This window comes from Taudactylus pleione, unplaced genomic scaffold (assembly GCF_031769625.1).
Source record: "Taudactylus pleione unplaced genomic scaffold, aTauple2 ptg000062l, whole genome shotgun sequence".
Lineage (NCBI taxonomy): Eukaryota > Metazoa > Chordata > Amphibia > Anura > Myobatrachidae > Taudactylus > Taudactylus pleione.
In genome coordinates, this window is record NW_028284464.1 from 1375521 (window position 1) to 1399187 (window position 23667).

General features: G+C 43.0%; 1 protein-coding gene across 3 annotated transcripts in view; it reads left to right on the forward strand.

The window, feature by feature from the left end:
- The first annotated feature begins 4760 nt into the window (after nt 1–4760).
- The window catches only part of CIT (citron rho-interacting serine/threonine kinase), a 166026-nt gene continuing 147119 nt past the window's right edge, over nt 4761–23667 (forward strand). For 2 of the 3 annotated variants that reach the window (XM_088465302.1, XM_088465323.1), the window contains exons 1-6: nt 4761–4841; nt 5393–5490; nt 10982–11114; nt 16786–16961; nt 19838–19939; nt 21661–21803. In XM_088465302.1, the coding sequence (XP_088321428.1) occupies nt 5395–5490; nt 10982–11114; nt 16786–16961; nt 19838–19939; nt 21661–21803 (650 nt within the window). In that variant the 5' untranslated portion in view covers nt 4761–4841; nt 5393–5394. Of the gene's footprint in view, nt 4842–4939; nt 5042–5392; nt 5491–10981; nt 11115–16785; nt 16962–19837; nt 19940–21660; nt 21804–23667 lie in introns of those variants that run through there. The other variant, XM_088465312.1, reaches the window with a different exon arrangement.

Sequence of the window (23667 nt, forward strand, 5' to 3'; positions counted from 1 at the left end):
TTGCCAGATTACATTAACAAAGTCTATAATTTCAATGTGAATTTTATACTATATTTTCAGGGTTTCTGCCGATTTATGAGCATTTTACTAAGAACGCTGCATGACACAATTTGCTGAGAAGCTACCACGTTAGATTTCTCATAATATACAAGATATATAAATATATACCTTTAGATTCAGAATTATCCCATATAATTATTTTGGAAACTATTTATTTTTCTAAATTTATAGGGGAATTCAATATGGAGCGATAAGTCCTTTTTTTGCGTTAATATTGCACCTATGACGTCATTATCACATGTTTCAGTTTTACACTGTATTCAATTTCAAAGACTTTTCGCAGGTTCGAAAACTCTTTGAAAAAAAACGGGGATAACTTTTCACCACTGAATAGGTGGCGAAAATAAGTGCAGAATTGGGGTTTAGGGTTCAGGCTATTTTTTTTAAGCCTGGGAATGACATTTTAAAAATAACTGTGTCAAAAAAAAATAAAAAAATAGGCACACCCCAAAAAATGAATTTAAAAATTGGGGTGAAAAAAAAAAAGGGAAAAAATTGTTTAACAATAGGGAAATAGGTTCAGGGCTATTCTGCAAATATGCGGCAGGTGTATTCTAGAATAGATTAATAGCGGCAGGTGCACAGTTGCAGAATTTTTAAAAAATTACTTTAGGGACATAAAAATATGCTACCCATTTTCATGTACCCCAAATTTGATGGGACCACTTAAAAAAACGATAAAAAACCCCCTAAGTGCTCTTCTGCATCACTTCTTCAATGTCGGGAAAAAACACCTGCCGCAGCTATTTAAATCCCCGACTTTCATTTGCAGGCTAAAAACGGGGGTACCCATAGTGATCCCCCATGTTTTTACAGCTTTAGGGGGTCCTACAATTTTTTTAAGGAAAATTTCATAATTTAACGCAAATCCCACTTCGCAGGCTCCCGTTTTCGTAGGTTTCATATTGAATACGGGGATAAGCGGGCGTGCGCCTGATACTTTATCGACAGCGAAGTTTACGTTTCATATTGAATACCCCTCATATTGTCTATGGCTCTTACATTCCAGATATAGGACCTCATTCAGAGTCGGTCGTTGCGGCCGCACGGTCGAAAAGGAAAAGGGGGCGGATATGCAAATGATGCACTCGCAAGTTGCGTCCTTAAGATCGGATCGTTAGCTGGCCGACCAAGGGGAGGATGCGGCCGTAAGACAAGAAAAACGCCACCTTCTCGTACGCATTACACGTCATCTCCGACCATATATGGATTAATCGAGACCATCAGTAACCATCGGAACTGGTCGTAGAGCTTAAGGTTGACCATACCCTCTCTTAAGCACTACGATCAGGTCAGTGTACAAACCACCCATGTCACGTGTGCCATGACACTACTTTGTTAATTATGCACTCCCATAAAACGCCGTTCGCATAATTAGGCACGCCTGCGTTCGGATCTCCACCTCCCCGTTTTCAAGCACCTTCCCCTGTTACCACCCACAAACGCCTCATTCTGTCACTCAAACTACCGACCTGGCTGTGTTCAAGGAGAGAGAAATTTCTGATCGTAGCAGCTAGCTTGCGCACGCGCATTGCGAACTTTACGCATGCGCAGTTTAGCGAACATCGGTGGCGTACGACCATGCGGCCGCAACGACCGACTCTGAATGAGGTCCTTAGTCCCTGGGATCTAACATTGTTACATTATAACAACTGAATGTATATTTTCAAAGGTAATTTAATTATTTTTCTGTTTGACTTGTAATTGAGCTATTAAGTATGTTGCATTATATAAATTGCTGGCAAGCTGCCACTTTATTCATTTACAACAGATAAGATATTTTATTTAACATGTACAAAGAGATTTAGAACTTTTTCATATGATTATATACTTGTATCAGCAAAGGGTATACCTTTCTCTGTACATTTCTATCTCTCCCCACCTGTATCCGAGTAATTTCCCCCTTCTCTTTTTGTCCTATGCTAATTAGCAAGACAATAAAGGGGTAGAAACGAATGTCTGTTAAAGGGGTTTGATATTGACTATATTTTTGTTGGGGCTACTGTGAAGCACGAGTCTCTCACTTCCCAGCCTCTGCTTATTGCAAGATGGGAAGCAGCAGAACTCGCTGACGGAACGGGTTCTTGACGGGTACCTTTGTCTTTCTGTACTATATGGTATAAATGCCACTGTAATTTAACCTTTCTCTGTGGCTGTTTAAGGTTAATAATAACCAAAGGTATACCTTAACCTCGTATTCTTTTCACCTCCCACCTGCAGCCCAGTAACTTCCACCCTTATTTGTCCAATGCTAAATTAGCATGACAAGTAGGGGATTGAAATGAATGCCTGCTACAGGGTCGTGACCTTACTTTAATTTTGTGGGGTTACTGTGACACACGGGTCTCTCACTTCCCATTCTCTGCTACAGCTTAATGGCAAGCAGCAGAACTCTGTGATAGATCAGGTTTTTTCATACCCCTCAGTTTTCTTCTTTCTGTACTATACGGTATATCTTTTTATTATTTGATCCATTTACAGGATTTGATGTCTATTACCAATACTTTTAGAGATCTTTTCATTACAGGTAAAGCTTGTCCCAATGATATGATTGTATCTCTTTAATTATATAAACATTTGATTACAAATCCTTGGACACTTAAATGACCTGGGTGTATTTTTCACACTGTCTTTGTCGCACCAATACTGTCTAGTATTGTGTATTTTTTGTGAATGTGTGTTGTATTGTCTTATTTATATTTCGCCGTCCTCACAGGGATAATAACTTTTCTCCCTCACACTCTTTCTTTCTATAATGTTTAGTTTTTGTTTGTTATGTAAGTCCAATTTTACAGTAAATATTCATTAAAAGTTATATTTTATTTCTGCTGAATAGCTATAAGAGTGCTCCACTATAGAGTCTTGGATTTGGTCCTTGGAACTTTTCCCTTTTTGTGTTCTGTATCCTTTTACTCTGAGTAGCACCACCACAACTCCTACATACCTACAGACATATGTTTATGAGAATACTATGGAGATAGCCCCCCTTTTTTGCAAGCTCTGATTGATAACTATCCATAATATCCTTCAATTTAAACTTGATATTATGGTGATACTGTTACCTGTGCAAAAAGTTCCTTCCTCTTCCCCTTTCCTGTTACTTTATTTCACTTTATGCTAATGCTTGTATAAGCTCTTCCCCTGGTGTACAGTAGTGCGTCTGAATATGCAACGTCTGGGACCCCCCCCTTTTGTGCATCTTTAGACACAACAATCTCACATGGTGTGCTTTTATACTATCACCATCGAAACTTGCACCTGCCCCGTGATAGGTGCAGGATCTCTGTTAGAGTATGGCCTCCAAATAAGCCATTTAAGCGTCTGAGTTCTCAACCAGTTCAGCGACACAACCGCGACACTCCCATAACACGCCCATCTCCGTGTATCTGAATAGCCTCCTCCCAGTTACCGTCCAGGAATGCCCAATACATTTCCAATACATTTCTGAGACAGTGTGTCTCAATCGCAACTGTGACTCTGTACGCACACTGTGTGACGCATGTGCTGTGCGACTTTTTAGATACTTAGACGCATGCCTAGTTAAAAAAACATCGACCATGTGTGCAAATATTGGCATTGTGTGTGACTCTGAATCAGGCCCAATGTGTGAGAAGCTAAAGGGAAATGGGAAAATATAATAAAGGCACATCACCATGGTACATGTGTAAGTGTTCATTTTCATACATTCTTAACTATTGCACCAGGGCCGTAACTAGGGTAGTGCGACCTGTGCCATGGCACAGGGCACTGCAGGGCAGGGGGGCGCTGTTTGGGCCTCTCAATTTTCCTGTCTATTATCATTCTTACTTGTAGCTTCCTCCTATTTTATCCCCAGCATCTCCTGCCCCAGGAGTATCCCTATCGCTTCCCTGGCACTTCACCATGAAGCCATGGCCCTTTTTCTGGTGCTTTATCTTATGTCCCAATTTAAAAAGGGGGGTGGGGGCGCCAATGCTCTCTCTGGCACAGGGCACCAAAAAGTCCAGTAAGGGTTCTGCATTGCCCCACAGCATATGTGTTACTGAGCTCTCAGGGTAACATGTAAGAGTTTTTTTTTTTTTTTACCCAAGTGGTAAAGGAAATATCTTTAAGGCAATAGAAGCCATAATTCAGATGGTTAAAAAAAAATCCACAGTCAAAATATTGTCTGTGATAATTGGGCCAAGGAGCAATTTCACTGTTTAAAAATCCCAGGGATACTTTGTGCATATATATTTGTATCTCATGTGTTATGCAGTCTCATATTCACTGAACATGGTTACAATGTAATTCGTTTCCACTACAATCATTCTCCAGAGGCTACAGAATAAAACAGATACAAACTGTATCCAATATAAAGACTAATCTAAATCGCATTGTACATTTGGTTAGTATTGAAAAGTAACCTCTTTGCCAGGGACAAATATATTCCATGAACACATTTCTCTGGCTGTTTCAATCTAGCGACTGTTGACAACTATACAAAAGCACCACTAGAGGGTACTAGGAACACAACTCAGTCTTCTTTCAGTGACACTGAAAGAAGCTGCAGCGGACATTTTACTTTTGGGAAAAACGTGTCAGAAATGTTTACATGGGGACATAAAAAGCTGTGGTTGTTAGACGAGCCCGGTCATCTAGACTAAGCAAAGTCGCAGGGACCATGCAGTCTGCCCGTTCTATCTATTATAGGAGAGTTATGTTAGAGGAAGTGTGGGACACCGTTCCCTGGGCCGTTCCGGAAGTGATCTCACGCAGCTCATATTGTGTTTGAATTTAATGGCGGTAAGGAGAGGTGTTCGGTGAGTCATTAATGCTATTGTTGTTATGGGCGCCCATGCAATGAATATATATGCATTGATAAGCTGTGGTGCAGTGATGTGCTATGAGCAGCTGGGGTGCGGGAGGCTGGGTGCTGTCAAGGTTTGGGACTGTCAAGGTTTGGGACGGAGGTGCTCATCTGTCTCAGAGGATCAGCTACTTTTTGCAGTGTGTGCTTAGTGTAGGTTCCTGTTGTGCTAAAGGTGGTACTGTATAACTGAGCTCTTATGTATGACTATTAAACATAGAATTCATTCATTGTTAATGGTTATTTTAGAACTTTTGGAGTTTAGTGCTCTACATTTCCCTACAATGCACTAATCTCTTTTTACAATTGCTTACGTATATGCAAATATGCTGTGATCAAGTGTTGTGGCCTAGAGAGGTGCTAGAGCTGGGGCCACCCATTGCTATGGAGCTACCCATCAGTATCTCTGTCTTGGGTGTCCCTGTTCTCTGGACCACTGTCAAGGGATGTGATATGAGGTCTTGGACCAACCATATGTAATATAGTAAACATTTGTAATTTCAGAAATGTTGAAGTTCAAGGTTGGAACCCGCGGTGGAGCAGACACTTTATCTTCAGAGCCTATTACCAGTAGGACCACGCGACTTAACAACTTTTTGCAGGTGCCAGCCTTATCTGATCTCTGCACAGTCTTCTGTTTTTTTTTATAGCATAACTTGATGTCAAACTGGAATTTGCTGCTGGCTTTTTAGTTTGGTGGATGGAGCAATATTAATTTCTTGTGTAAATAATTTAATGAATGTTACAATGAGTTGCCATGATCTGTAATTGACTTGTACTTATTACAAGTTTTACATGGTATTCTAGTGTGTTTTTTTTTCTCAGCCTCTGATGTTATGTCAGCTGTTAAAAATCTGAAAAGTGGTAGAGGATGCAGCCCTGGATTACAATGTAATAGAAAATCAATTTGACTAATACTCTTCAAACCAAATATTTAGGTTATTAGACCTTTTGGAGTTGTTAATTAGTCCCGGAGAATTCAATTAGCTGCGATAATGTGTAAACTTTTTTGCATGATTTATCAAACCATTCGCCTGTTTGTCATTTTTTGCATGTATGCGCGCTCCCGTTTTTCGTACAATTCAATTAGCAAAGTTGTCCTGTGCCATTCGTGCGATAATTCTTGCAGGTTTTACTTGTGAAAAGTCTAGGTAAAAATAGGGAAATTTGTCTGCAGCCAGAGAAAAGGCACACTTTTATATTGGGTAACAGTATAGACATCTGTTAGTGGCCATAATAAAAGTATTGGGGGTTCCTAAATTGTGTCAATTGGCTCATAAGCATTTTTGTAAAACAGTGAATAAATTATAGAAAACAAGTGTTTTTCAGCAAAATAAACATTCTACTTAAATTGGGTGTGCATAAAAATGCATTTGAGTATATATTTTTTTAAATTTTTGTAAAAAATGTTCACACAATAAGTATTTTTATGCATAAAAAGGAATTATCGAGACTACTTGAATATCCCCATAGTCTGTCTTAAATGGGAATTTGCTAATGTCTTTGGGCTTATTAATGTTACATTGTCATTTCTGTGAAATTGAAACATACACAATAAAAATTCTTTATCAATTTACAAATAAAACATGAAAATATTAGTGGAGAAAAAAATAAAATAAACAAGTTGTTTGTATGAACAGTTTCATATAAAAGTACATTTGGTGTTCTTGCAGCAGTGTCTGCTATTCTGTACTATATGGGATGACCTGCTCATTCTGTTTATGGTTGCCTATGTTCCCCTTCTCACATTATGACATTGCCCCTATCATATGCAGGACTGTCCTCACTATTACATAGTTATTCTGATTAACAGGACATCGTCTCCCACAGGATCAGCACAGTCTTTGTCTTTTTTTTTTCTACTGTGAACACTGATAATGGCAAATAAGCAGGTTGCACAGGGACAAGCATTAGACCACCAGGTTCTCAAACTCTTTCCTCAGGACCCTCAACAGTGCATGTTTTCCAGGTCTCCTAACAGAATCCCAAGTGAAATAATTGGCTCCACCTGTGGATCTTTTAAAATGTGTCAGTGAGTAATGAGTACACCTGCTAGGTGACCTGGAAAACGTGACCTGGAAAACATGACCTGTGTGGGGTCCTGAGGACCGAGTTTGAGAACCACTGCATTAGACCATTTGATAAAATAAAGGGTTTCAACAAGCCTGGTCAAATGCACCGTATAAATTAAAAAACATAAATACTAGCTTTTAAAAGTGATTCCAGCATATAGCAAACTTTTAGATCTGATAGATCCTATACTGAGGATCTTGGTACACATTTAACTTTTAATTCATTAAGTTCAAATGTATTATTCTTCAGCTATAAAGCACACACATATTACACAACACTGTTACTAGTATAATAAACCTACCTTGACAACATCCCTGTAATGTGGTTTGAGGTGAAAGGTATAACCCTGCTCACTAGGAAAGTGAGACACAGGCATTAATGGCCAGCCAGAGTAATGGGTTGTCAAGTGCTCTACAGTCTATCCCATATAACTGAAAACTCATTCAGAGTTTTGCGCAGTTGCAGCCGATACTGCGTCTTTATGCTAATGATGTGGCCGATGTTCTTCCTATGCAGTTGCCCACTGGCTGTAGTGCTGCTCCGTCACTGCGTATTAAGAGACACCATCGGTCACATCATTGGAGATTGCACCAGCCCCATTAAGGCACAGAATCGCCATCTGAAAATGGCCACCGGTGTCAGTACGACTGCGTCTTTTGACCCAGTTGCTGACCATGTCACTCCCGCATCTTGCTAGTCAGCCCCGTTTTCTCCCTGAAATGCCCACTGACATTGCATCTCTCTGTGTGCAATCTCAGTCTGTGTCTTGGAGCGGTAACCATTGGGACACATGCACAGTGCGACTCGGACTCATGCGAAGACTGAATACATCGTCCACTTGCGTGCAGCATCGACACTGCAAGCACGTCTGACTCATGCCCTGTGTGTGTGTGTGTGTGTGTGTGGGGCAATTAATTACTTAGTTGAGCGAATTACTTTGAATGATCTACATGAGGAAGTAAATAAAGTAGGGCAGTGAAATGAAAGAGTTACTTAGACCGTGGAGTGCTCAACAGGTGAGATAGCAATGTAGCCATCACGTGGGATAATAGTGATCACTCTAGGTTCGGCGTGGGGCAGGGCGCTGGTTCGTAAACAGGGCACTAGCACATGTGCTCGTAAAGGGGGAATGTCCTTATGATGCGCCCCCTTTTCATCACACTTGGTGGTGTGTCCAGCAGTTATGGACATTCTGGGCCACCCCCAAGCTCTCCACTCACTGTGAATAGATGCTGTGTGCATGTGGTTGTGGACGGTGCCTGGCAGGCTGTTTCAGCAGGGCTCTGGCAGAATTATACTGGCAGAATTTACTGGTCTGAAATTGGGCAGTGCACGGTGCCTTGCTAAAACAGTCTAGAGAGAATACTCTTTCATGGAGTGGTTTGTTTGTGTGACCACTTAAAGCACAGTAGATTCTGATTGTGAGGGAGAGCATTGTAGAGTACGATAGATGCAAGAATGGGTGGTGGAAATAAGGGCAGATGTACATGATAGAGGTCCTGTATATTATGTAGACTTTCACCATGTTGACATGGTCATCATGTCGACACTGATGAAATGTTGACATGATCAGAATGCTTGGGCGGGAAGTCTATCCTCAACACTAATGTAATTTCATATGTCCACATTTTCCAAGTGTCGACATTTTATCCATGGCGATGACATAACTTTCAACGATATGAATGGCAACTTGATGACTGCATACCCTTTATAGATCTCAGCGCTTTAATTGGAATAAATATGGGAACAAGAGCAGCATTGTTGAAAATCTTAGAAGTGAGGTCCACCATAATGAATTGAATCCTAGCGGAAACTGGCAATCGATGATGCCCAAATTTACCCATCCTCTTCGGCTCTCACCATCTGTGTTGTCCAGCGTCACTGAATGCCTTTTTCCCATTTCGACTTTGATGTCATTTCGCCAACTCAAACTCATTCTTTTAAAGGAAAAGCTAATAAAATTCCCACAAGCCAACAGACGTTGTCGATCTGAAATATTTCTGTTATAAACACGACAATAATACTAAACCTAAAGCTTGCTGTCTAGGTGTTATACTTGCCTAAGAACTGTCCTCCCCCACATTCAGTCTGTATTCATATACTCTTACGTACATCTAAGAAATATATCCAGACTATGCACATATCTCGCATAAGACACTGCAAAAACTTTATAGCGAGCGCTGCATCCTGCCCGATTTCTAAAGGGCAGAATGCCCGCTAAAATAGCCTGCAGGAAAATAGCGGTGCACAGATCCGGGAGCGCTTGGGGGCAGCCCGGCATGTCCGTAAGTGCCGGGCACTACCTCAAGAGTAATTGAAAAGGGGATGCGACTTAAAACCCTTTTCTCGTGGCCATGCCCTGCATGGCGCCGTTCCTAGAATGAACACTACTTTAATTCATGCACTCATTATCTCCTGCATTGACTATTGCAATAGTTTCCTAACTAATCTTCCTCTCAGTAGACTTGCACTCCTAGGGGTATATTTACTAAAGTGTTGGTTTTTAGAAGTGGAGATGTTGCCCATAGAAACCAATCAGATTCTAGCTATTATCTTCTAGAGTGTGCTAGATAAATGTTAAAAATGTCCACATACATCTAGTCTGAATACGCCATGCTTTGCAACTTGCCTGGCATGAGTGAGCTGCCAGGTGCTGTGCTACTCTGCTAGCGTCGGGCGTCTTGTTTTTCAGAAAATGCGTCTAAGTCGCAATATGATGTGACTAGGACGCGCCAGCAGACTGCTGATTAATGTGATATGTGACATTTGTATATCTGTGTGCACCTGAGTCTGTATGTGAACCACAATGTAACTTGGAATTAAAAAAACTGCGGCCGCTACAATGTAGCACTTCATATACAAATTGAGAGACTCAGTCGCACACAGATATACAAGGGTCACATTTAATTAATCAGCACAGTCTGCTGGTGCGTCCTAGTCACATTGCATTGTGACTTAAACGCATTTCAACAAAAATAGACACAAAAAAGGCTGCTGGTGCTAACAGTCACACGGAACTGGCGTGCCAAGAGAGGCTTTTAGCACGGCCACAGCAAAGATTAACAAGGGCACATCTGTAGGGTGTCATAAGATCAAAGCTGCTGATACGTTATTCACATACACTGAGAGCAGAAGGGTGGAGAGGCAATACAGTAGGTCCCTGCTTTACCACAATTCTAGAAGAAGAGGAGAGGGAGTAGAACCTTCCAATGCAACCTTGAAAGAGAATCTTTAAAGGTGGGATGAGAACCATGATAGGGCTCATTTACTACTAGCTTTTATGTGTCTAGTATATGTTGAAAACCAGTGTCTAATCTGGTTTCTATGGGTTAGTGCAAATTTTGCACTTAAATGCAATGTTAGTGAGCCCCCTTGTCCCTGGGACCAAATAAGCTGTGTTTTGATGAGAAGGGGAGGATCAGTTTTACAAAAAGGCAGAAACTATACACTGTTTAGTAGTGTTCTGGTGTTTATGTATATCAGGGGTTTCTCAAACCTGCTCTGTTGCATGCATCTGTCGCAGTAACATTATATAATTCAAAGTGGGTGGTTCCTGACGTGGGATTCAAAACCTCAATCCTATTTAATACAAAAGCAGACTGTTTTAAATCCCCCATTTGTACAGTGATATGAAATATATTGGAGCTATCTAAATAGGATAATGTGAACAACTGGAGCAGATGCTAGGCTTCTTCATCAGAGTTTGAATGAAATTGACCCACAATATATGTGTGTGTGTGTGTGTGTGTGTGTGTGTGTGTGTGTGTGTGTGTGTGTGTGTGTGTGTGTACATGGCCTATTGAAGAACTCTATTTTACGGATTCTAGCAGGCTGATACACTGTAGTTGGCTGATGACCACATGAATGAAATTTACTAGATGAAGAAGCAGATGTGACACTGAAAGCTGATACTGCTGATGAAGTACATACTGTAGCACGACAGAGGATTATGCTATGTAGATTATCAGGTTATAGTGCTTACATTTCACATGTTTTTATCCAGATATATCTCATTCCCAGGGAAAGTCATCATGCCAGCTACTGTTGCCATTAAGCAGGGAAGGACTTCTAGATTCCCTATTGGTTCTGTTTGAAGAATGCACCAACCCTGCTTTAATGAAGATTAAATATGTATCTAACTTTGTCAAAAAATGTAAGTTTCATTCAGCTACAAGTAAAATGAAATGTCTTATTTGTTTTGTGTGTGTTGAAAGTATATGCTATATTTTTAATTAATTTGAAAATAATCTTTATGTGGAGCCAGTACGACATGTTGCCATATATAGTATTATGCAAATGTTATTTTATTCAGGGTCCATAGGGATCCACAGGGATACCATGTGGTTAATGTGGTTTGAGTGATCCAGGCAACAAACAGTTAAGCTTTCAGCTCTCAGGATGTCTCTGGTCCTCCTCCACATATACCACGCCCCCGGCCACAGGCAATCAGTTGTTTGTTTGGATTCAGAAGCACCTTTGTAACAGGGACTGCTCAGTCAGTCCCAAACTTTTATTTTATGTTTTATTTTATTTCTATGTTTTTGAGTTAGCAGTACTTGAGCGTCTGTATTAAGACTCATGCACTGCAACTCCGTCTACCTCCGCCGGGCCGCAACAACAGTAATGTCTCTGGTGATTTTAGCGGGTCACGGCAGAGCTTGCTAGAAGCGATGCTGGGGCCCGGACTGCAACTGGATGCACGGAGATGTCAGGTAAGGTGGCAGTCGCACCAGAAGCCGCTGTAGTGAGGGCCCGGGGCGTCCGCTCCCTCACTAGACCACCGGGGCCTTATCGTCTGACGCCGGGGATCGGCAGCAGACTCTTTTGCTGCCATGAGGCCAGCGTACCAGGCCGGTTGATGCAGCTTAGGGGAGGTAGGCTCTCCATCGGCAGCTCCTCCCCTAACCCAGAAGCAAATCCATCAAAGGTTTTCCCGCGTCTGTGTCGCTCCTAATACCCACCTTGTGCATATGAGACGCTCACAGTCCACTATTGGTGCCCTGCTGAAGCAGTTTGGTCTCAGGAGGTTTTGGGTCAGTCTCCCTGTATACCTCTCCCCCGGGTCAGGTATATGGTACTCTATATCCTACCAAGCCTCGTGTTTGAGTATTTGGTACAGGGTCTAGGGCAACTTAATTACATATGCATTGTATGTGACTGTTTGCTAGCTGCTGTGTTGTTACTGCCTATATTTTCTGACTGTCAGTTATAACTATCACTGTTTTTTCCCCTCATCCCTCTGTTGCAGGTGTGTGGGGGTTCTTCTTTGTACTTCACATTTACTTGTTATTTGTGAAGGCTGTCACGTTACATTGCATTGTTACCTTTATAATTGATATGTCAAAAAGTAAAGGGAAACAGGAGGTGGAGGCCCCTGTGCTGGTTTCATGTAAATCCTGTTTGACGGGGTTGTCCCCTCAGGACTTTATGATGGATGGTTTGTGTGCTTTATGTTATAAAGAACCACCTCACCAGTCCAGTCTATCAGCCCCTGTACAGGAGCCATCGTGGGTGTCCTCCTTGTCTCAGTTGAGTAAGCATATAGTAGATCGTTTGGCTACTCCCACACTGCCTCCTTTAATGGGATACCCACAGCATGCTATGTTTGCCCCTCCTTTACATCCTTCCTGAGTGGATGTTTATGCCCACTCAAGTCAGAGTATGGCTCAGTCGGCTGTTGCAAACAGACAGGTAGTCACTATTCTGTCAGCATCTTCTCTTAAAGATTCTACAGATAGAAAAATTGAAACATGTCTTAAAGCAGTATTTTCATCATCAGGCGCTGTTACTTGATCAGCTATAGCTATGGCTTGGGTAGCCAAGGTTGTTGAAGAATGGACGAGGGCATTGGAAGAGACTCTTACAAATGCTACCAGAGAACAGCAGACGTATATCTCCCACATACGGGAAGCGGCCTCCTATTTGGGAGACGCTGCAATAGATGCTGGGCTCCTAGCTTCTAAGGCATCGGCAGCCTCAGTTGTGGCTCGTAGAGTCCTTTGGTTAAGGTCCTGGAAAGCAGATACAGGGTCAAAGAAGGTTCTGGAATCCTTACCTTTTTTTGGGGGAATAATTTTTTGGAGCAGAATTAGATAAGATAATATCTACTCTGGCAGCTTAAAAATCTGCAGGTCTGCCATCAACAGCTACGTTGAAGTCTACGCAGTCTTCTTTTCGGTCCTTTCTTCCTCAGGAACGAGCAAAAGGACGATCGTCCTCCAGGCCATCTAGTTCTCAGGACAACCAAGCGGCAAACTAAGAGGTCCTGGCCGGCCAGACGTCCAGCTAAGCCGGATGACAAACCCTCTGCCTGATGGGATGGGCCTCCTCCTGGGGGATCCCAGGGTGGGGGGCCGACTTCTCCAGTTTGCGGACTACTGGCATCAAACAACAACAGACGCCTGGGTCAGAGAAGTGGTCTCTCACGGGTATACCTTCACTTTCCGGAGGCGTCCTCCCCCCAAAAAATTTTTGCACACCTTGCCCATCAAATTCTATCAAGGCCTTGGCCCTCCAGGAGGCCATTTGCTCTCTGCTGAGGGCTAGGCTGATAATCCTGGTTCCTGTGGGTCAACAAGGAAGGGGTTATTATTCCAATCTATTTTTGGTGCAGAATCCGAATGGGTCTCATCGCCCTATTCTAAATCTGAAAACTCTCAACACGTTCATCCATGTACCCAAGTTCCGTATGGAGACTCTTCGGTCAATTATTTTGGCAATGGAACCTGGGTATTTTATGGCTTCCCTGGACATTTAGGATGCGTATCTGCATGTGTCTATTAGGCATTCCCACCAACAATTTCTACTGTTTGCTGTCCTGCAACAACATTACCAATTTCAGGCACTGCTGTTTGGTCTATCAATAGCCCCTCGGGTCTTCACCAATATAATTGCGGTTATGATGGCCTACCTCAATCATCAGGGAGTCAGAATACTACCATATCTGGACGACCTTCTGATTTTGGCAGTCTCCAGCTGTTCTACAACACCATCTTAAACTGAAGATGGCCTGTCTACAGAGCGCACGGCTGGATCATCAATTGGAAGAAATCCTCTCTTTCTCCAACACAAGCGATGGTACATCTGGGGGCATTTCTGGATTCTCAGGCACAAAGGGTGCTTCTGCCAGAGGACAAGATTTCGGCCCTATCATTATGAATTCGCTAAATGCTACACAATCAAAGGGTATCCATCCTATCAGCGATGCAGGTCCTGGGGTCAATGGTATCCACCTTCGACATGGTGGAATATGCTCAGTTCCATTCCAGGCCTCTGCAACAATTGATTCTCTCCTGGTGGAATGGACAGTATCATCTAATAAGGTCCCAGAGGATTCTTCTAACTCCGGAGGTTTGTCGCTCTCTCTTGTGGTGGCTACAAAAGGATCATCTGGACAAAGGTCGGCCATACTTGATTCAAAATTGGGTGCTTCTCAGCACGGATGCCAGTCTTCGTGGATGGGGGGCAGTGGCAGGTCATCACACCTTTCAAGGAAGATGGACAAATCAGGAAAGTCAGCTGCCCATAAACATTCTGGAGCTTTGAGCAGTATACAAAGCACTGATCATGGCACAGGACCTGCACCAGGGCAGGCTGGTCCAGATCCAGTCCGACAACGTGACCAGTCTATCTCAATCATCAGGGAGGCATGCGGAGTCATGCAGCCATGAGGGAAGTGACAAACATTCTGGTTTGGGCAGAACATCATCTTCCTGCTATCTTTGCAATATTCATCCCGAGAGTCCTCAATGGGAAGCAGAATTCCTACGTTTTCAGGACATACACACCGGAGAGTGGGCTCTCCACCCGGCGAGTTTTTCAACTCCTAGTGAACAAATTGGGCTACCAGACACAGACCTCATGGCATCAGGTCACAACCACAAGGTCCCCAGGTACGAGTACAGGACCAGAGACCCCTCAGCCACCTTAGTGGACGCACTGGCAGTAAGATGGGACTTCAAACTGGCGTATCTCTTTCCTCCAATTTCCCTCCTCCCAAGGGTCTTCAGGAAATTCAAGCAGGAAGGCGGAACAATAATACTAATGGCTCTTGCTTGGCCCAGACGTCGTTGGTTCACCAACATAAGGAATCTATCCATAGGCATTCCGTTTCTATAGGCAGATCTGTTAGCACAGGGTCCCTGCCTACATCCGGACTTACCCCGTCTGTCCCTGATGGCGCGGCTCTTGAGTCTTCCATCTTAAGAGCCAAAGGTTTCTCCAGCTCTGTTATGCAAACGATGCTTAGGGCACGAAAACTTTCCTCTACCTGCATCTATTACAGAGTTTGGCAGTCTTTTGGTAAATGGTTTTCCCACAGAAAGTATGACCCTAAGATTTTCTGGGTTTCCCGGGTACTTACTTTTCTCCAGGCTGGGTTAGACCTTGGTCTCCGCCTGGCCACCCTGAGAGTGCAGGTTTCTGCACTATCAGTCTGGGAGATGGATTGCTTTTCTGTCAGATATTACAATTTTTTTTCAGGGGGTCCTTCGAGTTCACCAACCTTTTGTACTACCGGTAGCACTGTGGGATTTGTCTTTGGTTCTCAAAGGGCTTCAAGCTCCCCCATTTGAACCTCTGGACTCTGTAGATTTGAAATGGCTGACAGCAAAGACACTCTTTTCTCCTTGCTATCTCTTCTGCACGCAGAGTCTCTGATTTGGCAGTGCTCTATTGTCGCTCCCATTTTTGATTTTTCACCAGAATAGAGCTGTTCTCCCTACAAGGGAGGGTTACCTTCCTAAGAGTGTTATCCGTCCTCATGTGAATGAACAGATTGTGGTTCCAGCTTTTCAGTCTCCAGACCTTTCTGAAGGTGAAGCCTCCCTGGATGTGGTTCGTGCGCTCCGTATGTGGAGCGTACAAACTCTGTTAGAAAATCAGATGCTTTTTTTGTGCTATATGGTTTTCACAAACGAGAATGGCCAGCTAATAAATAGACTCTGGCACGATAGTTACGTATGGCTATCTCTCAGGTGTACACACAGGCTGATCTCCCTTTCCCAAACACGGTGACAGCACATTCTACCCGGTCTGTGGGTCCATCGTGGGTGTTTAGTCATGTTGCCTCTGCTGAACATTTGTGCAAGGCAGCCACGTGGTCTTCTGTCCACACTTTTCTTAGGTTTTACACCTTTGATACTTTTGCCTCTCAGGGTGCTTCCTTTGGGCGATGAGTTCTCCCTTCTGCTCAGGAGCGTCCCCCACCCTTAGGGGAACTGCTTTACAACATTCCCATGGTATCCCTGTGGATCCCTATGGACCCTGAAGAAGAAAATAAGAGTTATGGTAGACTTACCATTGATAACTCTTTTTCTTCTAAGTCCACAGGGCACCCACCCTGACGCACCTGGCTTCATTGGGTAATTTTTCTTTTGGTCACGGATTCCCTCATTTTCTGTGTATCTGGTGTACGATTGTTTTTCCTTCTCCTGCCTAGGGCTTGTTTACAGAACTGAATGCCTGGGGGCGGGGTATATGTGGAGGAGGACCAGAGGCATCCTGGGAGCTGAAAGCTTAACAGTTTGGTGCCTGGATCACTCCAACCACATTATCCCCACGGTATCCCTGTGGACCCTATGGACTTCAAAGAAAATTAGTTATCAGTGGTAAGTCTACCATAACTTTTATTTTTGGAATCTCTTTAGGACCTCATTATATTATAAAAATGGGGGAGACTTAACAAATCGTTGCTGTATCACAGAATTAACAAGAATGCTATTTGCAGTAGCATGTATTACAGTTCAGTTAACTTTGACTATCAATAATATTCTTCAGATTGTACAATAGAGAGCATCATGGCCCTGTAAAATATTTCTCTCTAGATTCTGATACTATTGCTGAGCTACGCGAGCTACAGCCCAGTGTGAAGGATTTTGAAGTGAAGAGTCTGGTTGGACGAGGTCACTTTGCCGACGTAAATGTTGTTAAAGAGAAGCTTACTGGGGACATCTTTGCTATGAAAGTGATGAAGAAGAAAGCACTTCTAGCACAGCAGCAGGTACATAAGGAATTGCTTTGGTTTATTGAAATTATCTTGTGTGCTGTAATTAACTGGACCAAAAATGTTGCTAGGGTTATCATTGTGTGACATAATTTTATAAAATGTATGGTCATTTGTTGCATGTCTTAAAGTGGCATAGTACATGCTGAGGCAAGTACTTGTTCTTTGTTACAGTAAACAGAATGGTGTAGTTGCCATAGTTCTGTGCTTACTCTTTTATACTCCATAGATGTTAAACGATCTGAAATGAATGGGCTTCAAGCACTCATAAATATGCTGTACACTTTGTATAGGGCCATACTGGTGATTTTGGCCCCTGCATTAGACTTGATGCTTACTGCCTGAATTTCTGTAAACCATACTCACCAAGTGACAGTCTACCCCTACAGCACTGTGATAGAAATAGATGCAGCAGTTATCTGAGGATCTTACAGAAGAGTTCCATGTGTAGACAATTACATGGGGGGCTTTGATCTGCCATTGCATGTAAGCATTCACAAAATGTTACCCTGCATATTTTATCACCAGACTACAAAGATGGAAACTAAAAAATAATTGATATAAAATAATTGGAAGGTGTGCTCTTCTAATAAACAATTGGATTGGATGCTTGGATAAAGCTGGGTACACACCTATTCGATCACTCTGCTAATCGGGTATACACTCCCGATCAGCTCAGTGCTGTGTCCCCAGCGTGACCCGCTGTCAGCTGTCTGCGAGGCCCGTGCAGACATAGGGCCTGATTCGGAGTTGGGGATAGGGGAAGCAATCGGGAAGCTGACTGCCTAAATACCGGCAGCCAGCTTCCCGACTGTCATATCCCGGCAAGGGTGAAATGCCGAGCGTCTAGATGTAGACGCCCGCATTTCCCCGACGCCGGGAGACCGGCGCCCGGCATCCCGATCGTAGTGATGCTGGGCGCCGCGAGCGGACAGCCGCGGGGGGGGAGGGTTAGGTTTAGGGCTCCCGGGGGGGACTTAGGGTTAGGCACCCCCCGGGAGGGTTAGGGTTAGGCTAGGGGGGGGAAGGTTAGGGTTAGGCACCCCCCCGGGGGACTTAGGTTTAGGCAGCGGGGAAGGGGGTGGTTAGGGTTAGGCACTTAGAGGAGGGATTAGGGTTAGGCACTTGGGGGGGAAGTTAGGGTTAGGCACCCCTAAGGAGGGTTAGGGTTAGGGGGGTTAGGTTAGTAGATACTTACCTATCCACGATCAGGATTTCCAGCGCTGTCGGGCTTCCGCTGCTTCTAACTCTGCTCTTGTCGGGCTGCCGCTGACCATGCGGCCGGCGGTATTTCATACCCATTCCGGCGATAGAGTAAGAAAAAGCAAGTGATTCTGCATCTAGGTAACACCATGGACAGATGTAACGTGCAGAGAGATTTAGATTTGGGAGGGGTGTGTCCAAACTGACATCTAAATTGCAGTGTTAAAATAATGCTGTCCAGCATTTGTGGGCTACATACAAAAGCAGCCAGTATTTACCCCACATTTAAATAAAATGTATGCATTTGCTCCCCTTGCATTGCAGCATGGTTTGTCTAGGTGCACAGATACTTGCTATATCTAACGCTATTCCCAAATCTGTATCAGGCCTATAGCTCAGTGTTTACATGCTTCTATGGGATCAGTAAGTCGGGCCAACAAATATTAAACAGGCCATAAATTTCGACTTCACGATCCCGACCGTTGAAGGAGCGTCATAAGCTGGTCATCGGCTATCGCAAATCCTGTACTACACACGTCGGGTGATCGGGCAGATGATTGTATAGATGTGTGTCCCCAGCCTTACTACTCTGTGCTGTTAGAGATCCTGCATCTTTCTGATTTGCTTTTATTTTTCTTCTCCTCATATCATAACACTGACCAAGTCACAATTACAATGTCATCACTGAGATAATAACATGAGTGGAGAAGTCACAGCCCGCACAAGATCAGCACACTCTTCTCCTGAAATATACTGCTGCTGTGAACATTCTGATTTAATTGGTTCCAGGTTGTTCTCTCTCCACCCTCCTGCACACTTTGTATATATGGATAAGCATGAGATGAAGGTGGATAACAAAAAAAGCTGCTCTGACTCACCTTATTAAGCTGGAAGTCGGGATTCATGGCACAATTGAACAGCAGAGATGAGATCTTTAAAAATACATACTCCGATTATAGCATGTATAAAAGTGTTTATAACTCTTTTTTTTCTTTTTAAATTTGCTTCTCTTATTGGGTGATTGATTAGGTGCACGCTAGCTGCATGCAATGCCAATATTTACGCAGTTGGCTGAATTTGGAATTACTGTGCATGTGTTCTGATGGTTACCGCCAGGAGACGTAGAACAAAGTTGGACGCAAATACCGATGATTTCAGTGGCCGTTCCTGGGATGTAACTGTGGGTAGTTAGGCAGACATGATAGCGCTGACACATGGCGCCATGTTCAGACAGAGAAATGGCACCTGCCATAGGGCTGGTGCAAGCTTCCATGGTGTGACTGATGGTGTGTCCACAGAGACGCACCGAGAGAGATTAGCGCCGTCGCAGTAAGGTCAGAATCGGTTGTTGCATTAGCGGCTATATACACCTCCTAATCAGGCCCTTATTGCATATTGTATATCAGCCAACAGTGCTTGTAATATAAGTGTTAAATCTGTGTCTGATCACTTTAAAGAGTGCTGTCTGTCTTGTGTATATGTTTACTGCTTTCACTCAGCCGTACAGGTTCTTCTGACCAGTGTGTTTTGCTTGAAGTTATGGAGGTCTGAATGCTCAAAGGTGAAACTTAGGCTGGGGTGCCAAGAGTTTTGCACAAGATTGTGTATTTGTAGAAATAAAATTCAAAATCACTTCTAAAGACTACAGTAATTTACTGTCTACTATATAGGTTTCCTTTTTTGAAGAAGAACGAAGTATATTAAGTAGTCATAACAGTCCTTGGATACCCACTCTACAGTATGCCTTCCAGGACAGGGAACATCTTTATCTGGTAAGTAGTATTTCAAATACAAAGAAAGTGGCAGATACAGTAATAGAAATAGCACATGTTGTCCAAGGCTTTTAGTTAGGTTTATCATACATAATCTTTCCTTATTGTTGAATTCTGCATTAAATCTGTTATGATAAATCAGTACTGGGAGTTAGAGAAAAGGATTGGAAGTCACATATGGTCCTGATATTCCCTGGTGGGTAACGTTATCTATAGGGGGAATTAAATTAACTGTGGGATATACTGTGCAGCTAATTGATTACACCACGCGGGGAATAAACATAAATTCATAAAATCTAATGGGTTACCCCGTACATTAAAATGCTGAATCTGCATTTTTAACTTGGATTTTCCCTGCAGCTCCGGAGGCTATGGAGAAAGATCCTGCCTCTTGTAATTAGCACGCAGGCTTTGCGCAGCTAATTGCGCTGCCTGATTCAATCAATTATCTGCAGGGTAAACCCTGGGGCTAATGGAATTCTCCCCATTGTGACAGTGACCCTAAAATTATTTATAGTTTTTCTTTTATAGGGGCCTATTCATTAAACCTAAAAATTCTCTGGAGATAATTAGCTTTAGAACTCGCATGGAGTTCTACCTAATTATAGGTGGAATTCATCATTCCACCTCTCCATAAGTATCTATTCCGAAAAGCTGTCATTTTTGCGATGACAGCTTTTCGGGAAATAGATACTTTTCCCTGCCTACACTACCTTATTGCATCTGGAAACAGTGCTGCGCATGCACTGCTACATCTGTAAAACCAGCGCATGCGCAGCACTGCCTACAGATGCGTTAAGTTTGTGTACCCCCCCACCCCCTCCGCTCACCTTCTAACCGCCACCCCCCCCCCCCCCCCCGACTAACCTGTCCGCGCAGCAGCCTCCGGCTCCGTCCTGCTGGTCTATCATGTAGTTTCCCAGCAGACCACATGACTGATTAGAGAATAAAAAAAAAATTTTTTTTTGTCTAAACTTTCTTGTGCTCTGCTGGGGAGCACACATGTCCGACCAGCCTGAGGACGGAGCAGAGCGCCGGAGGGACTCGTCGTGGGACCTGCACCCGGATACAGGTAAGTTTCACCTGCTATTCGCCACCTCACAGTGGCGAATAGTAACTGCATCAAATTCCGAAAATTGATAATTTTCGGAATTTGATGAATACCACAATTTCCACATCCCCATACTAATGTATGGGGAGTGTGGAAATTAACGCAGGGGAACTTAGCAAGGAGATATCTGTGATATCTCCTGTGCTAAGTGGCTACATGAATAGCAAAATAACGTTATTTAAGGAAAATGTCCTTAAAAACGTTATTTTAGTGTTGATGAATAGGCCCCATAGTTACATAAGTGAAAATAGCAATTACCTCCATATTTGCTGCTGCACCGATATTTGAATTTTTGTGTCTCTGATTGGTTGGCGCTTAGGTACTTTTGTGTGTATAAGTGAAAATCGGTTAATATATATTTTTGTGGAATTGTTATATTAACACAATTATTATTAAAAGAATGTATTACATTAAAATGAGAAACCAAACTCACCATGGTGGTGTTATGTTCAGTTAGTATTATACAGAAAGGCATTAATTTAATCCTGACATGTAAAAAATAATTACATTAATTGGACTGCACATAACCTTCCACCCCATTTGTGAAATCTTATTTTGTGTAGTAAATACTTCTCCAAATCATGTGGATAACTGTGGGGACATTCCGCAGGTTATGCAGTACCAGCCAGGAGGCGACCTGCTGTCTTTATTAAATCGTTATGATGAACAATTTGATGAAAGTATGGCCCAGTTTTACCTGGCAGAAATAGTACTTGCAATTCGTAGTGTTCATCAATTGGGCTATGTACACAGGTAAGGCTAAATGGTACATTTTATTTTATTTCCATCTATTGTCAAATTGAATTTAACTGTGCTGAAGCCCTCTATAATTGAGTTGGAAGACCTGCTCTAGAGATGCTTTCTTAAATCTAGGACTATGAATTTTTTTTTCCTTCAATCTTTAATTGAGAGTTAAACATTTAAATTATTTTGTGGGGAGATGTATCAACTGAAGAGGACAAGTGGAGATGTTGCCCCTAGTAACTAATCACCTTTTAACTATAATTTATCAGTCAATAAGCTGATTAGTTGGTGATTGGACAACTTTTACACCTGCCCTATTTAGAAGGTTTGATAACATGTACAGTAATCAACAGTTAAACTTGATGCGCTCTGTATCTTCTATATATCTAATTAGTTAACACTATATGTACCTTAGAAGTGGGCATTCTAATATAATCCTACTGTTTACATGAAATACAAGATTGTAGTTTATAGAGCACTAACTATTCCCCATGAAGTAAACATAAATTCATAAAATGTGGAATCTAATGTGAATTTGCATTTTAACGAGGATTTTTCTGCTTGATGATGGGGAAGGGAACAGTAACTAGAGGTTAGATATTGTAGAATGTTGTATAAAAACACAAAAAGTTAAAGTCTAGCTGTAGCCTTATAGTAGTGGCTGTCATTGTGGGCTTGGATACAGCAATGGAACCAATGCCTTGAGAATAATAATCTGGCCTCATTAATTTGGCATGACATTAATCAGTAATATCACTGATGCCTAGTGAAGTGATAGGCTGCATTCTCATGAACACTGGCTCAGCTCACACAATGCATGTCTGCTTTGTGTGTAAGTGTCAGGTGCTCTTTTGTCTCTGGTGAACTTTGATCTGTCAGTTGGATAGTACCTCATTTTATTGATGGCAGTTCCCAAAGACAGGATACATACAAACTTAACGGGATGCCGTCAATATCCCGACAGCGGGGATTCCGAAGGTCAGAATGCTGGCACCGGAATCTTGACACCTGTCACAATCCTGGTACCGGCATCCCGACCGCTGGAATCCCAAAGGGGGGTTAGGGGGTGGGTTAGGCACTAGGGCAGAGGTTCACAAATATGGTCCTCAAGGCTCCCCAACAGTTCAGGTTTTAGAGATATAAATGGTTGAGCACAGGTGACTTATTAGTACCTCAGTCAATTTGATTTAACCACCTGTGCTAAACCATGGATATCTCTAAAACCTGAACTGTTGGGGAGCATTGAGGACTGCGTTTAGAAGCTTCTGCACTAGGGGGAGGTTTAGGGAGCGGGAGGTTAGGTTTAGGCACTAGAGGTGGAGGTTAGGTTCAGGCACCAGGGAGGAGGGTTAGGGTTAGAGGAGGGGGAGGGTTAAGATACTTACCGGCAGGTGTCGGTATCCTAACCTTGTCGGGATGCCGGCGTCGGGATTCTGCCCGCCGGAATCCCGTACCCATCCCAACATAATATAGGGGAGGGGATGTTCTGGACCTGATTCAAAGCCACACGCAATGCCAATGCTCGCATTGTTGTGTTTTTTTTTTTTTCAAGTGCATATGTGCAAAATTTTTAACCTTGTATGGTGTATGTGTTACACATAAGGCGGTGTTACGATCGAGAATTGCGGTATTGGAAATTTGAAATAATGATGGGCTTTCGTAGGCGGTGACTGGGAGGTGGATAGAAATGTACGCAAAATGGCACGTTTAATGAGCGTGTTATGGGAGTGTCGCAGGTTTGTCTGTGATAGCGGCTGCACGCACAGGCGTAGACATAGGAGACCATAGACAGATGGAGAAGCTGCACCTGCTGTTGTCCTGGTGCAAGTTTCGATGATGCGAATGATGGCAGCAGCTAAGGATGCACCAATCC